Source organism: Prionailurus viverrinus, chromosome F1 (genome assembly GCF_022837055.1).
Source record: "Prionailurus viverrinus isolate Anna chromosome F1, UM_Priviv_1.0, whole genome shotgun sequence".
In the NCBI taxonomy this organism is placed as follows: domain Eukaryota; kingdom Metazoa; phylum Chordata; class Mammalia; order Carnivora; family Felidae; genus Prionailurus; species Prionailurus viverrinus.
In genome coordinates, this window is record NC_062577.1 from 8,355,724 (window position 1) to 8,371,633 (window position 15,910).

General features: G+C 57.2%; 1 protein-coding gene across 7 annotated transcripts in view; it reads right to left on the bottom strand.

Moving 5' to 3' along the window:
• Positions 1-15,910, bottom strand: part of GPR161 (G protein-coupled receptor 161) — a 66,212-nt gene that overhangs the window by 18,227 nt on the left and 32,075 nt on the right. For all 7 annotated transcript variants that reach the window (XM_047840867.1, XM_047840864.1, XM_047840865.1 and 4 more), the window contains 3 exons: positions 7,635-8,359; positions 2,784-2,888; positions 370-489 (listed from right to left, as the gene is read on the bottom strand). In XM_047840867.1, the coding sequence (XP_047696823.1) occupies positions 370-489; positions 2,784-2,888; positions 7,635-8,359 (950 nt within the window). The remainder of the gene's footprint in view (positions 1-369; positions 490-2,783; positions 2,889-7,634; positions 8,360-15,910) is intronic.

Genomic DNA, 15,910 nt, shown 5'->3' on the forward strand with positions numbered 1-15,910 from the left:
CACCGCGTCCGCAAAGGGGACAGACTGTGGAGGGCTCAGAAAGTTTTCTCCAGCCCGGCAGCTTCCCGAGGGAGGAGATGGGAATCAGGATGGGGGCTGTGCGTGCCTGTGCGCATCTATCTAGAGTCCGACAGCCCCACCTTCCCAGCCCGGGGGCCGCATGCCCCAACAAGGGGAGGCCCGGGGACAAGTGAGGCCGGCAGGGTCGGGAGCGGTCACGGTGGCCGGCACAGCGGGGAGCCCTGGAACGCTGGGGGTGCGAGCAGGGCTGAGCCAAGGAATCTTCCCCGGATCCTTTCCCTCTGCTGCCCCCCACCCCCCGCCCCGCCCCGCCTCGGGCTGTCCCAAAGCAGTGAGCCACAGACCAACCTTTCATTTGTTCCACTTCATCCTCAAATGTCACCGAGCTCCTCCTCTTGGGGGGGCAAGTACAGTGGGAGGGAGGGTTGTCATCCGACGTGTAGTCCTCGAGCAGCATCACATCTGTCCCTGAAACCAAGGGCGGATTGTGCACACGGAACCAGGGGTGCGAGGTCCTCCTCGCCGCCACCTTCTCTACCTCTCTCGCCTCCTCGTCCCCACATATTCAATCCCACCAACAGGTGCGACCATGGCCCCACAGCATGTGCAGGTGCCCGAGGGACACCGTGTGCATGGTGTCATCCCGGGGAGTCTGCAGCGGGCCCGTGGGGCTGCCACACACACACACACACACACACACACACACACACACACACACAGTGTGAAGTTGGCCGGGCCTGGGTGGGAGGGGCGGGGGCAGGGCTCAGTGCGGGGCAGGGCCCTCGGAGCTCTGTGTTCTGAGGATCCTTCTTACGGTCTGAATTCCCGTCACTGTTAAAATATGTTGCGCTAAATCAACATTTCAAACCGGAAAAGGTAGAGTTCTTTGAGGATCAAAAAGGAATTGAAAAATATACCCCCTAAAAGAGCGGGCAAACAAAGGCAGGGAGGCAGGGGGTCATACTAGAGAGGGCTGGGCTGAGCCGGGACCCTGGCCTGACACCGTCCCCAGCCTCGTTCCATCCCGGTCTCCAGCTTTCAATCCTTCAAGGCCTCGTGCTGGGGAAACGAGGGAGACAGGGCAGCCCCGGGGTCCTCTTGCTGTTTCAGAGCAAGCCGCAGAGGCATCACCGCCTGGCCTCCAGAAAGATCATTCCCTGGGAGTCAGAGCACCAGTTCGCGCTCCACGCGGACCTAGGATCTCAGGCAGGTGCCGAATCCCTCAGCGTCCTCAAGGCTGCGACGCGGGGATGGTAGTTCGGTCCACCTCACGGATTGGCTGAGGACCGTGAGCTGAGACGTGGAAAGATGCGGCACAGCGCTCGGCACATGGCAGGAGCTAATCGGGGAGGCACGACTACAGCCGATAAACGGCGGGGCTGGAAGTCACACACGCTCGGGTCCGTGTGACGGCCCAGGCCATGCTCCTTCTCCGGCTACGACGCCTATGCCTTCTGCCTGGCCACCTCCTTGCTCTTCGGGGTTCAATGTCACTCTCCGAGAAGCTGCTCTAATTCTCCCTTCCAAAGCTGCCCTCCCAGTTATAATCTTTAATAGCAGAATTACTGAAAGCACGTGGGATGACGGGCCGTCTTCCCAGGTCCACAGAAAGTTCCATGAGTACAGCTCACCACTGGATCTCTGGAACCTAGTACAGAGTCTGGCCAGAGCGAGGGCTGGGCACATAAACATTTGTTGAATGAATGGATGTCACACTGCCTCCGGATCCCTGCTGGTCGTCTGCGAATGGGCAAAGAGCCTGGGGAGTGACCCACAGACCTTCCCTTCCTTCAAATCACACGAGGGACGCAGGGCAAGAGGAGACGGTGTGACGGTGGTTCAACCCGCTGGCTGACGGGTGAAAGAACATTCTCAGGGAATATTCTGCTTCCGGGGAAAACTGTCCGCGCCAGAAGGCCTGGTCTCGGTCCCTGCCCACGGCCCACCCCAGCGTCGAGGTCCCAGGCTGAGGCGGGGGGAGACTCAGGTCAAGGCAGAGAGTTTTCACAAGCTCCGGGCAGCGGGGATGGAGCAACCCCCCTCCCCCCACCCCCGCCACTGCCCAGCCCTCTGCGCCTCGTTCCAGCTCAGCCCCACTCCCTACGGCCCAGCTCGTGGGCACAGGCCCCAGGATAGGGAGCAGATGCCTCTGCCCACTGCCTCTCACCAGGGCCTGGTGAGGTGCCCAGCGGCATGCTAGGCGGACTTCCTGAAGGAGGAGCTCGGCCCGCAGGGTCCCCTGGGGGCAGCCACGGGGGACGGGGAGCATCTGTGCCGGGGACATGTCCCTTCGGGGAGACCGAGTTTCTCAAAGGCAGGGCACAAAGCAGGCCAGGGTGGGGAGCCAGGGATGTGGCCTCAGGGGAGCTGCCGTGATGGGGGCCAGCTACCCCCAGTTCACACCCGGGGTGCTCCAAGGCTTAGAGATTAAGCAACTTGCCCCGGATGGCACAGCTCAGAAAAGGCCAATGAGACACTGAACACCAGGCAGCTGGACCCCAGAGCCCGTGGCGGCCGAGGGTGTCACACTCAGGGTAACAACTCACGGGCACGCGGCACTTGAGCTTTTCAAAGGGGTTCGCTTCGTTTGGATCTCACAACAACCCCGTGTGGCGGAGAGAAGAGGAAGGGAAATCCTGGTTTGATATGGGCGGAAACCGAGGCCCGGAGACGCTGGCGAGCTCAAAGCCGCAATCGGAAAGGCACCTGCGTGGGGAGGTCCCTCCCGCCGCCCCAGGGCGTGTGACGCGCGGGAGGCTTACCTGAGTCCTGGGAGCAGCTGAAGCCGGTGTCCCCGGTGCTGCTGCTGTTCCCCAGGGGCTGTCCGCCTGCCATGAGCGCCGTGAGGTGTGGGGACAGGCCCAGGTCTGGAAGGCAGAGTCGGCGCCGTCAGCACGGTCCAGGTCCCGCCAGGGCAGCCCCCGTCCCTCCCACTCCAGCGGTCCCCACCGCCCCCCCCTCCTGCTCTCCTGTCCCCTCTGTCACTCGCAAGCCGTGCCGTCAACCCACCGCAAGACGGGGAGCCCCCGGCCGCCCTCTCCCCCTCTGCCCCTCGTTCCTGCCCCGGGGGCGTGGCTCCCCGAAAGAGGAAGCTCTCCCAACAACGACACACCCCAACAAGGCGCGTGGCAGGGGGAACGCGAGGCAGCGGTCTTGGGAGACCATCTTCCGGTTAAACGCGCAACACGGACGCGGACGCGCCGCGACCTCCTGAGGTCCGAGCAGCAGAGGGGAATCTGCGTTCCGGAGGCGTGAAGCGCCAAGCGGGAGGGAGTGCCCGCCAACGGGAAGGTGCCGACGAGGACCGCGGGCCGGACCCAGGGAGCGGAGGCCTGGGGGGAGACCGGTTCTCGCACTGGGCCCGGAAGCTGAAGAACCGGAGGCCAGGAGCCCCCGCGGCAGGTGGGGCCGGAGGGAAAGGGTCTCTGGGCAGGGGCGGGTCCCCTCCTCCGGCTCCGCCCAGCCCGGACGCCTCGCCGGCAGGACGGCGAGAGGAGCAGGCCCGGGGACGGGCCGGGCCGAGGCATCACCGGAGAAAGCGAGAGCACGATGCCAGGCTGCGGAGCTAATAGTGGGACCCCCCCGCCCCTCAGCTCGCTCAGCAGGAGAGGGAGGACCCTCCCCGGGGGGCAGAGCGCCTCCTGCTCCCGAAGCGGGGCCTCCACCCGAGCCCAGGGCCTCGTCACTGGACACTCCAGGAGAGGCCCCAGCTTGAGAGAAGGAGAAGAAGGAATACCGGAGGAAGAAGGGAAAGAAACAGATCTCAGCGGAGGCCGTGGAGGGAGCTTAAGAAAACAAAGAATTCTGCGCGGGTCCCCGGAGAACACCGGGAGAATGACGACTCCAGGAACAAAAGAGCCGGACGCTCCGGAGACCACGGAGGTCACGAGAAGGAGCTCTTAGCAATCAACAAGGCAGCACACAAAGTCAAAGTCCTCTGGCCTCGCGAGGAACACCTACAGCCTAGCAGGCCGAAGAGACCGCCGCTACCCACCCCCACGGTCCCCTTACAGACAGGAGACGGCTGGGATCTTTACTGGCTCCGATCTTTACTTCCGTCAGTTTTCAGAGGGTGCCGGGTGATGGAGAAAGCGCTTTCCTGCCTTCCCTGGAGCTAAGGAGGACACGACTGGGGGGGGGGGGGGGGCGGGGGCTTCTCTCAGGACCACCCCTTCATGAACTCGGGAACCACACTGGTGCAGAGGGCCCTGCTGGGTGCTGCTGTAGAGATGGGCACCAGAGAAGGGCCCAGACATATTGGTCCCGTCCAGGGCCCCAGCCTCAGAATGTGGCCATGTCTCCGCGGGAAGCCTGGCTCAAGGAGGGGCCCGTGGGGGACAGTCTACTGCCAAGTGGGCTGGCCGAGGCCGCGGTGGGGTTTGGACACCATCTCTAAGGCTGTGGTGAAAGCCGGAACGTGCCCTGGTCTCCGGCAGTGTGAGGAGTCACGGGGGCCAGACCGCCGTGGCCGGGCTGACCGCCTGTGAGCGAGCAGCAGCCAGGTGGCCCCGCAAACGGAGAGGAACAAGACAGACCCTCCAGACCTCTGTTGCTCCTTTGGAAGGGGTCTTACCCCCCCTCTTTCCCTCTGCTACCACCGAGCTCAGCACTCCCAGAGGTGAGGGAGGTGGCCCAGAATGCAGGCTCCAGGGACGGAAAGCGGATTTGGCTTTCAGGAGTCTGGGCAGATGCAAGCCAGGCCCACAGGGGGCGTCAGAGGAGGGTCCGCGCTCCCTGGCTCGGCCAGAGGGACAGAGGCCCAGAGGTGGAGGCCGGGCCTCCCTCTTCGGCCCAGAAGGGCGTGGGCATTCCCGGGGCGGGCGGGGTGTGGCGCGAGGACAGCCGAGTTCTGCCCCGTGTCCAACACTCAGGAGCTGGGGAAGGCCAAGTACACAGAGCCCATCGGCCCACACACTCTGCAACCCCAAAGCCTCCCACAAGACTGCTCGTCCCTCAGCGAGGAGGAGGCCACCAGCTGCCACGGACCTGCCCACCAAACCACAGCAGGCGTCCCGGCGTTTTCCCGGCCCCACGGCCTCTGCCGGCACCACCACAGGCAACCTGCATGGAAAATGCTGGCCAAAAGCCGATGTTGTTTTGGTGCTGGCTACCCTCTCCCTCCTCTATTCTCTTCCCTCTCTTTCTTTCTCTTTCCCCACTCTTCACTTCAATGGAGGGCAAAACATACACTTTTTGCCTAAAAGAGGAGCGATTTTACCAAATCTGAGTAAGTTACTCGGAGAAATGAAGCCAGACCGTGAATGCAGTCCTGGCTCACAAGTTGTACCTGACAACAGGGACTTGCAGGGGCAGGCGATGGGCATTTCGGTGGTTACAATACTGGGGTATGGAAAGGTGGTTCTTCTCCTCTGCTCAGAATGAAAACTCCCTCTCTTGATCTCAGGGTCATGAATTCAAGCACCATGTTGGGCATGGAGCCTACTTACAAAAAAAAAAAAACAAAAAAGGAGAAAAAGAAGAAGAAAAAGTCCCCGACTTCCTTCCTCTCTCAAGAAGTAACACTCCATCAGCCCACAGAATAAATCAGTGATGTTGGTTTCTTACCGCCTCGTGGAAAAGATCTCCCAACAATACTACCGCTGAGTACGCACAACCCCGGGGAATTCGTTCTTGAGAGGGAAGGTGGAAGGCCTCTCTATTCCACGAACAGGAACCTTTCTCTCGAGCGGTCTGAGCTGCCCAAAGTCACCCAGAAAAAGAAGAGAACTGTAACCTGAACTAGCTTTTTCCAGTCGATCCAAGAGCCCTCAAATCTCTCTTCCAACGGCTCATCCGGGTGATAATCTCCCTCAAACATGGCCCTAAAAATCCGGCTACTTCCCCATCGGAACAACACGGTAATAACCGCTGGAGGCAAGATCCACCAGTGGATGCTAAGAGTAGTGGGTGAAGGCTGAGGGAGAGACAGGGTATTTGCAGGGCCTCGAAGGCTCTCCCCCAGTGTATTTCTTAATTACAGTGGAAAAAACATTGACTTTACAACAGAGAAACCTGGCAGACGCCTCCTGAACTGTGCGGACTCAGTGTGTTCCCCCCAAAATTCATACATTGAAGCCCTAACCCCAGTATGATGGTATCCAGAAGTAGGGCCTTCAGGAGGCAATCCGGAGCAGATGAGGTCATGAGGGTGGGGGCCTCATAAGAAGAGACCACAGGGCTTGCCCTGTCCCATCTCCCCATATCCACGTGAGGATGCAGCAAGGGGACAGCTAGGAAGAGTGGTCTCACCGGGCTCCAACCACGTGGCACCTTGATCTCAGACTTCCAGTCGCCCGAAATGTGAGAAATACAGGTCTGTGGTTTAAGCCCCCTAGTCTATGGTGTTTGGTGATAGCAGCCTGAGCCAAGGCATCAACCGAGACATCTTCAAGGCAACCTAAACCAGTAATAAGACATAATGACATACGTGCCCCTGATGTGATCACGGAGAAGACCACAGCACCCCCCCCTCCCCCGGCATTCCTGCCAAAGACGTAGAACCTCATTCTAATCCTGACAACACATCAGCTGAACACAAACCAAGGGCATCCTAAAAACCCCCTTAGCAGTACTCTAAAAAAGTGCCAATGTCACAGAAGACAAGGGAAGAACAAAGACTTGTCAAAGCTTCAAGAAGACAAAGGGAGCCATGACCTGATCGCGATCTGGATCCTGGAACAGCAAAAGGACCTGACTGGGGACACGGGGGAAATCTGCCTCAAGCAGTGAGTGCATTGTTAACAGCACTGCCCCAATGTTAATATCTTGGTTTGGTAACTGCTATGATTCGGCCAGAGGTGAACGCCAGGAGAAGCAGGGTGGGTGGGAAGTCTCTGTCCTCTCTTCCCAGCTCTTCTCCAAGTCTACAATTATTTCCAAATAAAAAGGGCTAAAAAAAAAAAAAATCTATCCCTGCCTAGAGCGAGTCCTCTGGGTCTCACCAAAGGTGAGAGGATCACCTCCAGAAGCTTGTTAGCTCCCAGATCAGTTACCGGATGGAACAGCTTTACACACAGGGGACAGTGCCATTTCAAGGCGGCAGGGCGGAGGGCTGGGGTTTGGCACCCACACACGTGAATTACTGGCACCGGCAGGAGGAAACCGCTGACCAGCATGAGAGGCCCGAGGAGGAGCGCGATGGGGGAGGAGGAGCCGAGGAAGGGAGGAGGAGTGCGATGGGGGGGGAGGAGCGCGATGGGGGGGAGGAAGAGCGCGATGGGGGCGGAGGAGCGTGATGGGGGCGGAGGAGCGCGATTGGGGAAGAGGAGCCGAGGAGGGGCGGGCGTGCCTGAAGGTGGACTCTGCTTTACAGAACACCGACACGAAAGGACTGGCCAACAGCGGAGGGGAGCCCGGTCCAATGCTTGGGTTCTTTTGTCTGTAGAAAGGCCAGCGTGCCGTGGCTGGGGACACCGAAAACGGACTTCTGAACTCTGGTTTCCCCTGCCGAAAGCCGCCTGGGAATCACGGGGGACGCGCGGGACGTTCCTCCCCCGACGCACACCGTGCTTGGAGCCTCGAGGCCGCCGTCGGTCTGAGAGCTCACCCGTCAACACGGCAGAGGGCCTCCCGCCCGAGGTGGGCCTCCCCCTCCCCGCAAGTCCCCAGGTTACCTGTGATCCTGTTGGAAATGCTGAAGAGCCTGGAAGTCCTCTGCCGCTGCACGAACGGCTCCCGGTAATACCGATCCCCAAAGCACATGCCCAGCAGCTCCTTACGAACCGTCTTGTTCCAGAGCCCATAGATCAGGGGGTGGCAGATGGCGCTGGTAAAGGACAGCCACGTGGCCCAGGTCTCCAGGGTCGGGGAGACGTAGTTCTTCCCCCAGAGGGCCTCAGAGGTGATGACAACCATGTAGGGGCCCCAGGTGACCATGAAGGCACCGACGACCACCAGGATGGTGATGAGGGCTTTGCACTGGTTGGCGGAATAGACCACGCCCTGAAAGGCGTTCCTCCTACTGCCGGAGGAGGAGGTGGAGGTGCTGGAGTTCTTCCTCCCATCCCTCTGGGGGTCCTCCTCCACGATGACCACGGTGCCACAGTGCACCTTGCGCGCCTTGACCCTGGCCACGCGGAAGATAAAGCCATAGCACACCAGCATGACCAGAAAGGGGAAGAGGGCACACCAGATCTGCCAGAAGGCGGTATAGCCGGGCTCCCGGTGCCACGCAGCCACACACATCCACTTGAACTCGTCAAACTCCACCGACGACCAACCAAAGAGAGGCGGCAGGCAGCCGATGAGGGAGTGAAGCCATATGTAGACAAGCGCCATCACGGCGCGGTTCCCCGTGATCTTCATGGGGTACACCATGGGGTACAGGACAGCATAGTAGCTAGGGAAAGGACAGAGGGGGCGAGAGAAAGGAGTCAAAATAGAGAAAACGCACCCGAACGGGCACCCCGTGCTCTCCGAGGTAGGGAGCTTTGTTGAATTTCTCCATCCAACCCAGTCACGGGGTTCCAAAGACGGTCCCTTCTCCCAACTTTTCCCGGACAAGTCACAGACTCTGCCGTGTTACCCCGCTTTGTAGGACCCGTCATCAGCCAGGAGCTGGAGGCCAGGATGAACCCAGGGCTCAGGCGGTCCTGTTTCCGAGTCACGATGCCAGAGCCCAATCATATTCGGGGCTGTGGGTCATCTCGGGGCACCTACAGGAGTCCTAAGGGATCGTGCATGAAGCCAGATCACTTCTGTGTTGCTGACATCAACCTGAGATTGATTCGTTTCCAGAGGGTCATGAAAAAGCCAGAATAACATCGACGGACTAGGGGGTCATTCCATCGATGGACATTTACTGAAGGCCTGCTGAACGCCTGTGCTACGTACAGGAAAGGCAGTGAGAAGACGTGGCGAGAGACAGACACGTGGGCAGAGTGTGCGTCTGGGGTGTAAGAGCTAAATGGAATCCTCACCAACGACTGCTTGACGCGGTGGGTGTTATCATCCCCCTCATTTTCCAGACGAGGGCACTAAGGCAGAGGAAGAATAAGCAGCCTGCCCAAGATAAGGGGAAGAAACAAGACGTAAACCCAGACGATCTGGCCCCACAGCCCGCAGTGACACGCCAGCGACTCCTCGCAAACTGTCTTGTCCCGGAGTCCACACAACAGGGGTGATTTTTAATCCCTCGGCCCTGCGCAGAGGAGGGAGGCCTGGAGGGCTCCAGCTGCACACTGGCGGGGCACCTGTTCCAGAAGGCGGCTCAGCCCAGGCTTCCTGCAGGAGACGCACATATACCCAGGTCTTAAGAGATCGGAGGCACTGGCCCAGGAGTCGCTGAGGAGGAAGGCAGCTCTGGGGTGCGGGGAGGTGTGAGCCAGCACCCGCCCTGTGGGGAACCTGCACGGAGCTCAGCACCGCACGGAGGCGCGGTGGGGGGGGGGGGGGGGGGGGGAGCCAGGGAGGATTTAAATCATGGGGTTGAAAGTAAACCACACCCTCCCCACCCAGACATTTTATCCAAAGGAAATGCTGTTTAATGAATACTAGGGTTTCCCCATGAGGGCAGCCTGTGGAAAAGACAGGGGTGGCCACGCTGATGCCACCTGGTACAGACAGGATGGCAGAAAACGAACGGGGCCAAGGATCCCACATCTCCCGTCCTGAGTCACCCCGGGGCACCAGCAGCGCAGGGACAGGGCCCACGGCCTGACTGCCACATGCTGCTTGCCCACCCTCTTGGAGGGAAGGCTTCCCCCATCTACACCCTTTGTGAAAGACTTTCCCTTTTTTTAAAAATTTTTTTAAACGTTTATTTATATTTGAGAGAGAGAGAGAGAGAGAGAGAGAGCGCGAGCAAGGGAGGGGCAGAGAGAGAGGGAGACACAGAATCCAAAGCAGGATCCAGGCCCCGAGCTGTCAGCACAGAGCCTGACGCGGGGCTCGAACCCACGAACCGGGAGATCATGACCTGAGCCAAAGTCAGACGCTTAACCCACTGAGCCACCCAGGTGTCCCTGCTTCTCTAAAAAAAAAAAAAAAAAAAAAAATTGGGGGACACCTGGGTAACTCAAGTCGGTTGGGTGTCCGACGTCAGCTCAGGTCATGATCTCACCGTTCATGAGTTCGAGCCCCGTGTCGGGCTCTGTGTTCTCAGCTCAGAGACTGGAGCCTGCTTCGGATTCTGTGTCTCCCTCTCTCTCTGCCCCTGCCCCGCTCATGCTCTGTCTCTCTCTCTCTCTCTCTCTCTCTCTCAAAAATAAATAAACATTAAAAAATAAAATTAAAAAAAAAGATTTTTAAATAATCTCTACACCCCACATGAGACTTGAACTCACAACCCTGATATCAAGAGTTGCATGCTCCACCGACTGAGCCAGCCAGGCGCCCCTGAAGGGCCTTCCTAACCGGAGGTGAGCCAGGGGCTGCTGATGTCCGGCTGCACGCTCCCCGGGTGTGGGATCTGAAAAGAGGATCTCGTGGGGACCCTGGGATGGGTCACGGCTATCTATTATTGCACGTGGCCTGGGATGAAACAATCGGTGTCTTACGCTGGTACCTGGGTTTGCATCTTGCAAAGTCCGAGCAGCCCAGGGAAAGAAGCATGCCTTTGGAGCTGGGATCCCTGGGTCCAGAGGGCAGCTCTCCCGTCTACAAGCTGTGTGACCTTGGGTGGCCTTCATCTGTAACGTGGGAAGCACAGAAGCCCTGGCCCCAAGAACTCGGGGGCCAGACTGAGGGAAAGGCCTGCGTCGTGCCTCCTCTTCACATGGCGGGGGCGGAGCTTGGTCTCTGCCTGTCCACCGACCTTTCCCCCTTCCTTCCTGAAAACGGGAACCCAGATGGTTCGTGCTGCTCCCAACTGCTATGACTGAACGGGGACACTGGGCCCTTCTGAGTCCCGAGAGATGAATCGGGCCATTCTGGTGGTCTCCTACCTCTTGCCAAGTCATGGCCGAGACACTGACCTGTGTGGCACCATCCCAGCCAACGAAACGTGAGGGGGTCTGCTAGGGTGGGATTGAGGGCTGCCTAGGAGGTTTCCTTCACTCTTAAAAAGAAACAAGGCAGAGATTTCTATTTTTCTCTGCCCTTTTAAACCGTGTGCAGGCTCTCTGACCTCAAGACACCCCAGGGGCAGCAGCGCAGCAAAGCCGGGCCAGGGAATGTTAACTGCCCCCGGCTCCTTTGACCAGCCCTGTTCTGGCGGTTGTAAAAATAATTACAATTAATAAGCGGTCCTCCACACGTAATCCTTCTGGCTATTCTCAACATCCAGGTATTATTCTTATTTTATGGCAAGACTCCTCCTTTTCTATAATAAATGGGATTTGTTTCACCCGCTGACTAAGGTCCTGGCCACGAGCAATTCCAGTGGGACGTGACCATAACCTCTCCCAGCTGAGCCCCGAGTCCCACCGGGGTGCTGGGGGCCGGAGGCCGGCTCCCGAGGGGTCAGTCTCCCAGAGTCAGAGAGGCCGCCACGGGCCAGGGTGCTGCCCAGTTACCCTCCATTTCATTTTTTGTAAAACTTACATACGATGAAATGCACAAATCTACGGCTCTATCAAGATACAGAACATCCCCCATCTGCCCAAGGAAAGACACGGATTTTGTAGATTTGAAACCTCATGTTTTAAACTTAGCCTCATTGAGGCCTGCTGCAGGTTCAAAGGAAAATACAGAACGACAGCAGCTCCCTGTGTCCCTGCACGTCATTAGAGGACCGAACAGAGGGGCTCCTTTTGCCTTCCGTGCTCTTAACTGGCTTCTGAAGCTCTGTCTTTTCCCCAGCAGCTCATTTTCAGGCATGAGCCCAAGCACGACCCCAGGTCCCAGAAGAGCCTCCCACGACGTCTCGTGTAACCGAAAACTCATTACGCACACAGGGCCTCCTTAGCCCTTAGCTTAGCTAAGCTAAGCTCACTTAGCTATCCTGCTGCAAGACCGGCCCCTAAGATAGCGATGTCGGTCCGTGTGGCTAAGACGCCTCCACCGCAAACAGGACAGAGCCAAGGCCGACTCCAGCCACCTCGGGGACAGTGCGCTACCACGGACGGACGCTCTCCCGGTGGCACTGGTGACCCTGCACCGTAACCACCCGCCCCCCAGAGCCAGCCGCTTTCCCTCACTGAACCCCGTTTTCGGAGCCGGGGCCGCGAAAACCCGATGAGCTGCCGGGTTAAGCGACCACGTCACACCCTCACTCGGGGTACAGTTCTCCCCGGGTCACATGACGTTCCCCACGTGGCCGGTTTCGGACACCAACATTCCCACCGAATCTCTCTCCAGTCAGCCATTCTTCTTACGCGGTCTGTTCTCTTTTGGCTCATCTGCTAACTTAGTTTGCGGAGTTCTCTAGCTGGGGTTCTCGGTGGGGACGACGTGTCCCCCCGGGGACGCGTGGCGATGTCTGGAGACATTGTGGGTGGTGACGACTGGGGGGGGAGGAGCCACCGGCATCTAGTGAGCAGAGGCCAGGGGTGCTGCCCAGGGCGGCCCCCCGTCCCCACAAAGTGTGACCCAACCCAGAACGTCAGCAGTGCCAGCTTGAGAAACCCTGGGCCAAACTAGCCGCTTGCTGGACTTGATGGGTGGCTCCCTCTGCAGTCTGCTCTGAGTCCCGCCTTCGCCTCCTCGGAACCCGATGAGCTGCCTACCAGCCACGTGAGCTTGGGCAGGTTCACAAAGCCTCACTCTGCCCATCTGCAGAATGGGAGCCAGCCCCCAGTTGCAAGGATTTGCTGGGAGGACTGTGTATTAGCAGCAACCCCTTTCAGCGGAGGTCATGACACCTACCCCGGCAGGTTCTCCACTTCCACTTTCCTTTTTTTTTTTTTTTTTTTTTTTTTAACATTTATTCATTTTTGAGAGACAGAGAGAGACAGAGCACAAGTCGGGGAGGGGCAGAGAGAGAGGGAGACACAGAATCCGAAGCGGGATCCAGGCTCCGAGCTGTCAGCACAGAGCCCAACTCAGGGCTCGAACTCACAAGCCACGGGATCATGACCTGAGCCAAAGTCGGACGCTTAACTGACTGAACCACCCAGGCGCCCCCCCACCCCCTTCCACTTTCTTAGAGACATTTCCAGCTCCCTCCTCTAGTCCTGTTCTCTGTTCTTCTTCCCTCCTGTCCTACTGCTGTTTTTTCTCTCTCCCTCATCCTCCCTCCCTCCCCCTCCACGTCTCTCTCTCTCTTTCTCTCACACACACACGCACACACACACAGAGTTGCATCTCTAGGTTTCCAATAGACTGGGACAAATATGTGACCTCCAAAATTAGCAAGATAGAGTAAAATTAATGTACTAAAATGAAGCAGGCAGAAGGAGTATATTATGTGACTTAGAAGGGCCGGATCACGTAAACTGGCCCGGTCAATTTGTATCTCTATGCCACATGACCAATAATAAACGACCAATAATAAAAAGTAAATTGCATCTGCCACCAAGTTACTTGAAAACACGATGACAGCGGTCGGTATGCTGTAATCACCAGAACCGGCCAAGACCCTGCCTGGCTGCACCTCGTGGTGGGGAGGTAACGGTCACGGAGGGGAGGCACAGGTCCCTTCTGGACCGCCTCTGTCACGGGGTGGTGTGGAGTCAGGCCGCGTGGATCAAAGCTCCAGCGGGTAAATGTGACACGTGTGTGTCACCGTGTTTCCAGCCACCACCAACAGCCGGAGACGGTCTCCAGCCACCTAGGTTGCACGCCCACACCTCCCCCGCACAGCCCCGGGCTCCTCCTCCCCGCTTGAGGCCCCGCCCAGCACCACCGCCTACTCCGTGGTCCTTCCCCTCCCCTCCGCTGTGAGTTCCTCCGCTCATCTGTTCATCTTAGTCGCGCATTCCCCGCACTACCTGCTGGAGGCTGTTCCTTCCGTCGAAGGGTCTTTTCCAGCTCTTACAGGCCTGTGCCATCCTACTCGCGGTTAGGACCTACTCAAGTGGCACCTCTTCCCGGGAGCCCTCCAGGCCCTGCCACCCCAAGCAAGACTGGGGCTGCACTAGTTCCCTATGCTTTGTGACCACACCCGCCCTCGCTGGCAGGCCTCTGCCGCCCACCTGTGAACACGTGGGCAAGGTCTGTGTGCTGTGCCCGCTGGTATCCTGCCGCCCTAAGGACCAGGCCCAGAGCCCTTCCTACATGGCCATCCGGCCAGCACCCCCACAGGAGAGAATAAGGCACCAAAAGAGGTCACCCCTCTCTGGGATGGTGCCGTCTGACAGCATGACTGGAGGATCTGTCATGCTTGCTGGGAACCCTAAATCTCAGCAAGCAACTGAGTCTCCCCCACCTGCCCTGCCCAGCGGGCACGATTTCCCAAACATCCATATACAGACGGCTCCAAGAGAGGCACTTAAAAACCAGTTCCCCAGGGGGGCTCAGCCCCTTAAGCAACGGGTTCAGCTCTTGGTTCGCACGGTTCCTGAGATCCAGCCCCACCTTGGGCTCTGTACTGACACCATGAAGCCTACTTATGATTCTCTCTCCCTCTCTCTCTGCCCCTCCCCTGCTCTCTCTCCCTCTAAATAAATAAACTTAAAAAAAAATCCTCATCTCTCCTCTAGGGTTTGGCCTCACCCCATGTCCCACAGGACCCAGGGCCCAGGAAAGGAAATTCAAAGAACAGTAATTTGGGGGCGCCGGGGTGGCTCAGTCCGTTAAAACTCTTGATTTTGTCTCAGGGCATGATCTCACGGTTGGTTGGTGAGTTCAAGCCCCAAATTAGGCTCCGTGCTGCCGGCCCAGAGCCTACTTAAGATTTTTTTCTCTCTCACAAATAAACAAACATTTAAAAAATCAACAATTTTTCGGGGCGCCTGGGTGGCGCAGTCGTTAAGCGTCCGACTTCAGCCAGGTCACGATCTCGCGGTCCGTGAGTTCGAGCCCCGTGTCAGGCTCTGGGCTGATGGCTCAGAGCCAGGAGGCTGTTTCCGATTCTGTGTCTCCCTCTCTCTCTGCCCCTCCCCCATTCATGCTCTGTCTCTCTCTGTCCCAAAAATAAATAAACATTGAAAAAAAAAATTAAAAAAAAAAATCAACAATTTTTTAAAAACATGGAAATTGGAACAATGGCGAGATCCCATGTCTCCCCACTGCCAACAAAGTTCAAATTACTTTTTTTTTTTAATGTTTTATTTATTTTGACACAGAGAGAGACAGAGCATGAGCGGGGAGGGGCAGAGAGAGAGGGAGACACAGAATCTGAAGCAGGCTCCAGGCTCCGAGCTGTCGGCACAGAGCCTGACGCAGGGCTCGAACTCACAGGTCATGAGATCATGACCTGGGCCGAAGTCGGATGCTCAACCGACTAAGCCACCCAGGCGTCCCCCAATTACTTTTTTTACTGTTACATAATCAGTCTTGATAGGATGCCAACGAACAGCTACTGGAGTAAAAGTCTATCCAGTCTTCTGGAAAACAACCTGCCTTTTACACACGAAGAATCGCGAACATGTGTTTCTTCTTACCAAAACCACAATTTCACCACACACATGTTCCTCCAAGTAGAAAGCTACAAAGGGACTGTAAAAATAAATTCTACCTCCACGGGATGGCACAATATGGAACCATTAAAAATCATGTTCTTCTGATAACATGAATTTAGCAAAGTTGCAGGATACAAAATCAATGTACAGAAATCAGTTGCATTCTTATACACTAATAATGAAGCAACAGAAAGACAAATAAAGAAACTGATCCAATTCATAATTGCACCAAGAAGCATAAAATACCTAGGAATAAATCTAACCAAAGATGTAAAAGATCTGTATGCTGAAAACTATAGAAAGCTTATGAAGGAAATTGAAGAAGATACAAAGAAACGGAAAAACATTCCGTGCTCATGGATTGGAAGAATAAATATTGTCAAAATGTCAATACTACCCAAAGCTATCTACACATTCAATGCAATCCCAATCAAAATCGCACCAGCATT